The sequence below is a fragment of the Chiloscyllium plagiosum genome, chromosome 7 (assembly GCF_004010195.1).
Source record: "Chiloscyllium plagiosum isolate BGI_BamShark_2017 chromosome 7, ASM401019v2, whole genome shotgun sequence".
NCBI lineage: Eukaryota > Metazoa > Chordata > Chondrichthyes > Orectolobiformes > Hemiscylliidae > Chiloscyllium > Chiloscyllium plagiosum.
In genome coordinates, this window is record NC_057716.1 from 59,513,172 (window position 1) to 59,523,958 (window position 10,787).

The 10,787-nt window shown below is 39.6% G+C and overlaps 1 protein-coding gene across 1 annotated transcript in view; it reads right to left on the bottom strand.

Moving 5' to 3' along the window:
* Positions 1 to 9,673, bottom strand: part of LOC122551927 (lymphocyte antigen 75-like) — a 138,564-nt gene extending 128,891 nt beyond the window's left edge. The window contains exons 1-3 of the mRNA XM_043694497.1: positions 9,374 to 9,673; positions 6,611 to 6,988; positions 373 to 540 (exon numbers count right to left, since the gene is read on the bottom strand). Of these exons, the coding sequence (XP_043550432.1) occupies positions 373 to 540; positions 6,611 to 6,988; positions 9,374 to 9,470 (643 nt within the window). The 5' untranslated portion in view covers positions 9,471 to 9,673. The remainder of the gene's footprint in view (positions 1 to 372; positions 541 to 6,610; positions 6,989 to 9,373) is intronic.
* Between the last annotated feature and the right edge of the window lie 1,114 nt (positions 9,674 to 10,787).

The following is a 10,787-nucleotide window of genomic DNA, read 5'->3' on the forward strand; positions in this document are numbered from 1 at the left end:
GACATATGTTCGGCACAACATCGTGGGCCGAAGGACCTGTTCTGTGCTGTATTGTTCTATGAAATTACAGGATACTTCATTAATGGCAAAAAGCTGAAACAGTGCAGATGATTCGAGTACATAATTGAAATCGCACAAACAGAAACAGACTTTTTCAAAAGACTAAACAGAATACTAGCCTTTGGATAGAAGTCATACTACAGCTATGCATGCTAAAGCCCTGGTTAGGTGACACCTCAGTTATGATAACAGTGGAAGAGGCATAAGGGACTATATGACCTAATCCTGTTGTATCGCCATGATATCTTCAACAGAATTAAGAAAACATTTATTTAATCTTTCTTTAACTGAGTTGTAAACTTCATTACTTGCCTGGCTTCAAACATTTCCCCCACTTTCTGTCTGTATCATAGGTAGTGGTTGTGGCGCACCATTCCTCATCACTGTTTTCAGTGGTACATTCATAATACCATTTTCTTCTGTACTTAAAGGGGAAGACACATGGTTTTCCATAAGCAGTTCCATCAGTTGTATAAATCCCTGTGGCAAGAAACAAATTAATAAAGTTACAAAAAAGTGAAAAGATGCATTTTTAAGCATTATGCAATAGAATTCTTAATAGCAAATATGAAGTATAAATTAAACTGTATTTGCTGTTAATGATTTCCACTATGGTATATACAAGTATGTATATTTTAAACAACTAATACGCCAATAGACATGATGGAGCAGCTACATCACTTTGATATTTAAAACTTCATTTTGCTATTAGGGTTATGCTGTTTTTGAAATAATGAACAATTCCAGTCAGGTAAACTTGTCCAGTAAATTTACTCCACCTTGTAAATTTACTGGACAAGTTCTCTCCAAGAAATAATGAAGGTTCTTGCAATCATTACTGAGCTCAAGGATGAGATCTTTCCAACTACACCTGTTTCAGAACAGAAAGCAGACAAACCAGAGAAACCAGTGACTCAGCAGTCTGTTCCAGTTCCAACTGCATAGTGTACCAACATTGAAGAACAAGTTCTAATTTTCTGTATTTGTTCCAATAAAACAAAGAAAAAAAAATGTTTAGTGACCTAACACCATGCACAAAAGATAAAGCAGATATAGGAGAGAAAAAATGTAAAACAAGGAAGCACTCCGAAGGAGGAACCTTCCCAACTCCTCAGGCTACACTCAGCTAAAGGAATGGTAATTCCACCCTCAACAGTAACACTGCCCTTTTCAAGGAACAGCTGCAATGATAAAATATCCCCCTCAATTTCACAAGAAGTTGAAAATACTGCCAATATTTAGAAACAAAAAGTTTAATTGTTTTGTCATTGACCTTAGTTAAAGCATGTGGCAACTTCTGGAATAAACGTTGTAGCTGCTTGATATGCTTCTCACAAAACCTCTCCGTTTCTAGATAATTAAAAACCAGAACAGCATGAAGCAGTACACCCACTTAGAGATATTTCACCTTCAGCTAATGCTGCTAAGTAAATCGAAAATCATTCAAATAGTTTTAGTTAGCAAAAGTACCACACATTGGTCATTACAATTTGTTCTCAGTATTTTTTATTTAAAAATGGGTTTGACAGTAGACAACAAATATGACTTAATACTTTGGGTGTCAGCCCTTCCCCGGAATTGGAAGGCAGGACTAATGAACAATAGCTAGCAGTAAGAGAGAACAAAATGAAGAGGGAGAAACACCATCAGGTTCATTCCACAGTCTGTGGAAAATTAGCTGCTGATCGTTTTGGAAATAGTGCCTGCTGTTATCATTGGCCTCAGTGCCCCAAGGTGAAAAAGAAAATTGGCAAGACTGACATTTAGCAGCTGGTCTGCAATTTCCCGCTGGCAGCTGTGCAAGTACAATGACAAAGAGGAGTTCAGATGTAAAACCTCATATAGCTTGCTGGCTTTGCTATCTTGGATCACATGAAAAAATGGCTGCTTGAGAAGGCCCTGGCAAGAAACCTTCCACATTTAGAATGTGTCCCCCAATACAATTTTGGAGATAGTAATGAGTGCAGATGCTGGAAGTCAAGTCAATAAAATGTGGAGCTGGAAAGGCACAGCAGGTCAGACAACATCGAAGGAGCAGGTTTGACGTTTCGGGGGAGGACCTTCATCAGGACTGTGCAGGGCGAAGGTTGGCGATAAACGGTAGTGGAGAGGCTGTTGGTGGAAAGATAGGTGATATGGTGATAGGTTGAGGTCTCAATATAGAGTTCAATAGTTTCAAAGTCTCCCTAACCCCACCTCATCCCATGTCTAGCCCTCCTTCTCCTCACCACCTTGACCTAATCTAACCTGTCCATTTTCCTTCTCATCTACCCGCTCCACCCTGTCCATTGATCAATCACAATAATCCCTGCTAGCATCCACTTACCTTTCCCCCAGTCCCACCTCCCCATTTATTTCTGAGCTCCCTTCCCCTTCACAGTCCTGACCTGAAATGTCAACTTTCCTACTCTTCCAATGCTGTCTCACCTGCAGTATTTTTCCAGCTCCACATTTTAAATCGACCCCAATACAGTTTGATGCCTCAGGGAAAGTCAATCACACTACAAAACTAATTTATTGCTGCAACTGTTTTCTTAAATCCTGTTAATTACAACAGTAACGGTTTCCCCTCTCTGGACAAATACCATTCTCAGCCCAGAGGCTTTGAGATGCATGGTGTACCAACAAATTGCCTTATTCTTACCTTCATATGCCTCATTTTTGGGTCACCATCTTGGGCCACTTTACATAGGTCTACACAGCAAAGCACCAGTGCCTATCTGACACTTCACAATCATTTGATTCTCTCCTTCTGCAGCCATCATTCTCACCATCACAAACTGTTTCTCACCTTTCCTGTTTATCTTCATTTGTTAATAAACTTTTGTTTGTTTTATTGTTCAAACAAGGACTACGACATTGCATGTATATGTTTTATTAAACGACTACTTATGTAGCAAACATTTTGAAAATTGAACTTGCCATCCAAGTTTCTAACAGGGATCTAACTTGTCTAATACAAACATCAACTGGGCATTACCTCATAACAACTGGGGCCACTGGATTACAATTCAGAATTCAGCTACAAGTATCATTGCAGTAACATACTGATCAAGACTTCTGGTCTCCAATGTTGATCAAATATTGTTCATACATGAACTCTAATATCGGATTCAAAATAAAAATTGTCAAAGCTTTCAATTTCTGCAATAGAACATTACAAGGTAGGCCCTTCAGCCCACTGTGTCTGCTTGCACATGATCTTTATTCTTCTGTTCCCTGCCTGTTCATATGTAAGTCTAAATGCTCCTTAAAATGTTGCTGTTGTGTCTGTTCTATCACTCCGCCTGACAGTGCATTAAAGGCACCTGACACCCTGTAAAAAAATTCTTGTATCACACATCTCCTTTAAAATTTTCTCCCTTTCACCTTAAACCTATGCCCCCCTAGTATTTGACATTTCCACTGTGGGGAAAAAAGACTCCGACTATCCACCTATTTCCATGCCTCTCGGAGATCTCTATCAGGTTGCCACACAGTATCCAATGCTTGGATAACAATCCAAGTTTGTCTAACCTCTTTTTAGCTACTATGCTCCAATCCAGGCCACAAGCTAGTTTACGTTGTTTGCACCCTCTTTAAAACCATCCTTCCTGGAGTGTGGCAAACAGAATTACACGCAATTCTCTAAAATGTGGCCGAATTAAAGTTTTATATAGCTGCAACATGACTTATCAACTTTTATAATCAATGCCCTGAGCAATGAAGGCAAGCATGTCATACACTTTATTTACCACCTTATCTACTATGATACCACTTTTAGGAAGCTTTGAACTTGGCCTCCAAGATTCCTCTGTATATCAACAGGACTAAAAGGTCCTGCCATTTACTGTATGCTTTCCACTTGCATTTGACCACCTACAACACATCAAAACCTTTTCAAAAGGTTTTGCATTCTTTTCTTCCTACTCTTTCCCCATCCACGCCCAGATACGCATTTAGTTTTCTCTTGGCAACCATTAAAAAAAACCCGATTGCTACTATCTTATTTGTACCCAGGAACTGGCTGCAAAGGTCTTTGGGACACTTGCATTATCTTACTAAGGATAGGACCAGGACTTTAAATAGGTTCAAGCAAGGTTGCTGGTCATTTTCCCAATATTTAGTCAAACATGTAAATGGGTAAGATTTTTTGTGATGACTACAACTTATGAATACTTATAGAAAATCACATATCAGGAGTCTAAAACTACCATTAGTGTTTCCGTAACAGTAACGAAAGAATTATTTTGGTGATACAATCACCATAAAATCAATTGCTCAGATAGCACGCCATAAGTTGCAGAAGAAATGAACAGTTAGATAACGCCCTTAAAAAATACATCTCAAATTGCTTGAATGTGATCAAATCAACTACAAAAGTTGATTTTATAAAAAAGGGATGAAGTGGGTTTCAACAACTGATTTACATGAGCAAAGTCTATAATATATGTAAACAAGTCAGCTGAAGGATCTTCTAACAGTGGAGCAAAGGGAATGACATACAAGAAGCTGGAGTCAGAGAAAAGGAGAGTATAAGAATGGCTAGAGAAGGCCACTACATAAAGTCAGGGCAAGGATAAACAGTTGGATGATATTCATTATTTCAGCATATTGAAAGTGACACAAAACACGGATTGTGAGCAGGGTCAGGAGCTCCAGATTTGTTAGATTTCTTCACATCATGAAACATTACTTGAGTAAAAAATGACTTCTGGTTGTCTCCTTTAACAAATGACTGTTAAACTAAACAGTTAGGGAGACTGACTGGGAACACTGAGCAGACAATATGAAACAGTTCAAAATTGAAGTCTGAGGCCCAGTAATGGGATCAAATGATTATTAGTCCATCACCAAATCATCGTTAATCCAAGCTGGTTCCACATTATGAACTGGGGCAGAATCGAAATTACCATATCTTTGAACAGAAATGAAGTTCACAAGTACTGGAATAGTTCACATTGCAAGACATACCATGTCTTTCTGCTTCTGAATTATTTTGACTGTAGGTTTTCCTCTTTGCCTTCATATTCAATATTGAAAATACTAAAAGGAGGATCAATGGGAAGTCTGCCTTTAAAATGTTCACAAGCCAACATAAGAGTACATTTCAGTGAAGACAACTAAAGTATATTGTCATAAACAAAAACAGAAGTTGCTGGCAAAGCTCAGCAGTATCTGTGAAGATAAATCAAAATTAATGTTTCAGGTCCGGTGACCTTTCCTCAGAACTCCTATTTAATATATTATTATAATCCATCAAGGTTCTATCAGCAATCACTTGCTGGAATTGAAACCTAGCAAATGAGAACACTCCTGGTCCCTTTAAACTAGTCCTTAATTGTCCAGAACTTGCTGCAAGATATCTAGGAATGTGACAAGTTTATTTGATATTTCATTGCTTATCCTGCAGTGTGAAGTAGCATTTTAATTGCAAGTGGCTGGACTCGCAAGTTAGTACAATGAAGTCAACAGTGCATTTGAGATCTTGGTGAATACGGTGAGTAACATATAACCCCTTAAATCAATGAGAACCAAGTACAGAGAAAGAAACAGAAGGAGCAATGTAAATGAAGCTTATAACAGTTTTCTGAATGCTGAAATTCTTTGTGATTAGATTACATTTACAGTGTGGAAACAGGTCCTTCAGCCCAACAAGTCCACACCGACCCGCCGAAGCACAACCCACCCATAAGCCTACATTTACCCCTTACCTAACACTATGGGCAATTTAGGATGGCCAATTTACCTGACCTGCACATCTTTGGACTATGGGAGGAAACCGGAGCACCTAGAGGAAACCCACGCCGACACGGGGAGAACGTGCAAACTCCACACAGTCAGTCGCCTGAGGCGGGAATTGAACCCGGGTCTCTGGTGCTGTGAGGCAGCAGTGCTAACCACTGTGCCACCGTGCCGCCCACCAGTGCATGGATGTCTCGTTTATGGCCTCTTTAAAAAAAAATGAGTTTGTCTCCTTGGAATATCCCCGTTAAATCCCAACCACAGTTTGAGATACAGAATTGCACAAAAACATCAAGAAAATCTCACTGAAACAATAGCATCGACAAGGTACTCTCCCAAGGTAAAATATAAAAACTTGGGGTCTCAGTAACTCTCACCAAATTATATTTTTGCTGTTTGCAATCTTTCGTGACCTGTTTTGCACCGAAGTAGTAACACTTACTGAATGTAAAAGTTGGCATAAGAGAAGGGAAAAACCCATTCTCAAATTTCACATCTCTGTACTTCAAATTGCCATTATCCTGCATAATTAAGTTAAGTTATGTAAAATGAAAATGCAAAGAATAGTTAATGAACATTTGACTTTCAGTAAAAACTTGATATTAAAAATTCTACAAAAAAAATTCAAAAATGGACATGAGACTTACTGCATTTAATACTCAATCATTTTATACACCCAAAGATGCTCAAAATGGTATCTTTTATTCCTCTTCTAAAGTTATCAGATCTGCTCAGTTTCCCCAACACTTGCTTTTATTGCAACTTCAGATCTGCAGCCTTTTTTTAAATACATGAACATTTATATTGAATACCACGTTTTACTCACTGTGGTACGGTTGCTCACAAACATCATTGTCGCCACCCCATTGTTTCCATGCATCAGTTGCATCAATGCTCACTGTTGGAGAATCCTGTTTGACAGTCAGTTTATAGGAAGATGAACCATACAGCGTGTCCCCTCTGCAGCGCCACCACATCGATGTAATTTCTGCATCACACTCAAACATTTTTAATGGCTGCTTCCTGTTGTAAGGATCAAGGCCAAGACATTTTTTAGAGCCAATATTGAACAGCCGATGCTCAGACACCCATTTCCATTGCTGAAACTCTTCTTGCTGGTTGCACTTGTTCATAATAAATCCAGAGGAATTCACTTGGAGGCATTCTTTAAACTGTTGATGCTGGATGGCAAATATGTCATTTCCTAAGCCCAAAAAAAGGACAAAGTTATGAGAAATTCAAATTAAATTTAATTAGTTTATTTTAAAAGGAAGCTCACATCATACATGTGGAATAAAGATTTAAATAACACAGAAGTTGTGAAACTTAAAAAAGGTTCAGAGAAGATTTACAAGGATGTTGCCAGAATTCAAGTGTTTGTGCTATGGAGAGGCTGAATAGGCGGAGACTATTTTCCCTGGAGCTTTGGAGGCTGAGGGGTGACCTTAAAATCATGAGGGGCATGGATCGGGTAACTAGACAAGCTCTTTTCCCTCGGGTGGGGGCAAGCCCAGAACTAGAGGGCATAGGTTGAGGATGAGATGGGAGAGATTTAAAAGGGACCTAAGGGGCAACTTTTTCACGCAAAGGAAGTGGTGGAGGCTAGTACAATTACAACATTGAGGGGAAAGTGAGGTCTGCAGATGCTGGAGATCAGAGCTGAAAATGTGTTGCTGGAAAAGCGCAGCAAGTCAGGCAGCATCCAGGGAACAGGAGAATCGACGTTTCAGGCATAAGCCTGAAGAAGGGCTTATGCCCGAAACGTCGATTCTCCTGTTCCCTGGATGCTGCCTGACCTGCTGCGCTTTTCCAGCAACACATTTTCAGCAATTACCAACATTGAAAAGGCATCTGGATGGGTATATAAATAGGAAGGTTTTAGAGGGATATGGGCCAAATGCTGGTCCACAATTTAATTTAGGATATCTGATCAGCATGGACAAGTTTAACTGAATGGTCTGTTTTCATGCTGTACACCTCTATGACTCTTAAGTCCACCTGACCAAAGCATAGCATTTCAAATAATAAGATCAAATGTTCCCCCCGTTAATTGACAGTCTTTCATGACAAATGGTACCACAGGAACAGAAGAATTAACCAAGTATTCCATTATCTACTATCATCCACTTTAAAAAAAACAACAGGATGATCGATTCTCGGTCATGCAATTCCTTTACAATTCCACTTCCAAGCCCAGAATTAAATGCAATGCACTACTTGACTTCATTTTTATGAAGTATGACAGATCTCACTCAAAATTTCCCAAAGATTCTGAGCACTAATTTCAAAACCAAAGTTCTCATGAGTCAGGAGTACAGTTCTTTTATGTAATCATATTGGACAAGAAAGCAAATTACACAATAAAAGGCTTGGCAATTTAGTGACCCTTGATCAGAATGGTGAAAGAAAGTTTTTGATTCATGAACTACATACCATGTTGTGTTAAGTAGTGTTTGATACTAAATGATTTCCAAAAGCTATTACTCTGCTAAACAGAAAATTCAAAAAAATCAATTTCATTGGTAGTGAATAAAACAATTCATACAAATTTGCAGATGAAGTACCAGATTATTGATACAGGATCCACATACTAACATAATATTTTGCTCAAAAATCAAGATTAATGCATGGCATTACTTTACTGGAGGTAAAGGGAGCACTGGTAAATTTACTTTTTCCAACATCACAAAGCAAGCTCACAAAACCTAGATCTATTCAATCTATGGCAATTAGAATAGTAACATGGCAACTCTGATTAAATCAAAAGCACTGACAAACATCACAATTTGAATGTTAACAGTTCAGTCCATGCCCTTTCCGCCCATCCACACAACAAACACCATTTATCACATTCCCCCTCCCCCAAACACCATTCTGTGTTATTCTGTAGACCAAATGCTAAATGGAGGTTTCTGGAATGCTGTTTTTCGAAAACAGCCGTTTCGTTCAACCACCTGTATCTCAAAATAGTTGGCCGGGTTAACATTGCTCATTGCCAGTTAGCATACTGTGGCTTTCCCAATGCAGCACAAGAGAGATGGGGCACTGTCCAGTTCCGACTGCACCTCCTCTGCCCAATCACGTGAACATTTGACAAGTCATGAGGTCAGTGGTTTAGACCCCACTCAGTAATGGGTTCACGGAAAAGCGGAGTGTGCGTCCTGACAGCGAGACAACATTAAAGCAAATGGAGAGGGACATATAGCATGTTCACTGTTAAACTTCAGTCCTTTTGTATTCCACGGAACTTTGCGAGGCAAAGACGCCTTTGCAGATAAGCAGTCTTCAGCTAGAAGACATTTTCTAGAAATTACCAATGTATCCCGACCAGAACACAAGTAAGTCAACAGGCGACTTCCTTTTTCACCGGTGCCAGAAGACACTTGGATCTGAGCCAGGGACTATCCGGTCGTTTCTCGGAAATGTTTCTCTTATTCAAGCCGGCAACATAAAATCATCCCATTCACAGATAATCACCAAATCGTGTAAAACAGACGATATATTGACAGAACAGACATTCAAATCAACACGTTAAAATGCGACACACCAGCTGAGCGTACATATATAACTGTTTTAAAGTTAAACGCACCGGCTCTCTCAGAAGCTGCTATGGTCCAACCCGCAACAAAGACCTCAAATATCAGCAAGGAATAAAGATGAATCCGTCCATTGCACCACCTCTTCATGTCTGCGCAGTTTCCAGTCTGTATCTGGTGCTCACACTGTGATGCTGGCGTTATATGAAATTCAGCAGCGCGTCCTCCCCCAGCTCTACACAAACAAACTCACACTCGATTGGCGGAGACAGGTTGTCTTTCAGTCAGCTAATTCTTATTGGCTAGGCAAAAGACAGGACTGCAGAGGCTGAAAACCAGAGTTTAGATCAGAGTGGTGCTGGAAAAGCACAGCAGGTCAGGCAGCATCCGAGCAGCAGGAAAATCGACGTTTCAGGCAAAAGCCCTTCATCAGGACAGTTTCTTATTGGCTGCTCACCATAAGCCATATTCACCGTAATATCTCAGAAGTGCACTAAACAAAAGTGAAAGTTGTTACCATCTTTTAAATTAAAAATCAAACATATCCATTTGATTAATTCAATTGTCAATTCGCTGACTTTTGAACGAGCAATTTCTTAAGGAATTGTATGGGTTTTGTACGTCACGTTATGTACTTATTTCTAGCATTTCTTAGGTTGCTGTACTCAAATGAAACGTCACCTGTGGGTGGGATGCGTGTCCTTCCATATACTATGTGTGATTTTCATTTAGGCTGTCATTAACAACAAGCAAGATATAAAATAATTATTGATGAAGGCATATGCTTAGCGAACAATGGAAGGTAGTTTCAAAAATTGGACAGAATGAAAAGCAAAACATTTATGACAGAATTGGGCCAAAGTATTTTAACGTGAGATTATTTGAGTTCTGAAAAATACGTTCCTCTTTAAAACAAGAAAAAGCTAATCATGCAAAACAATGGATGATTTTTTGAAAAAAAGGACACAACTAAAATGAGCAAAAGGCACGCACAAAGTACCCAGACAGAGAATGACATTGGGAAGGGGAAGAAACTTGCAAAGAGTCATAAAGTCATAGAGATGTACAGCACGGAAACAGACCCTTCGGTCCAACTCATCCATGCCAACCAGATATCCCAACCCAATCTAGTCCCACCTGCAAACACACAGCCCATATCCCTCCAAACCCTTCCTATTCATATACCCATCCAGATGACTTTTAAATGTTGCAATTGTACCAGCCTCCACCACATCCTCTGGCAGCTCATTCCATACACATACCACTCTCCATGTGAAAATGTTGCCCCTTAGGTCTCTTTTATATCTTTCCCCTCTCACCCTAAACCTATGCCCTCTAGTTCTGGACTCCCCGACCCCAGGGAAAAGACTTTGTCTATTTATCCTATCCATGTCCCTCATGATTTTATAAACCTCTATAAAGTCACCCCTCTGCCTCCGACGCTCCAGGGAAAACAGCCCAAGCCTA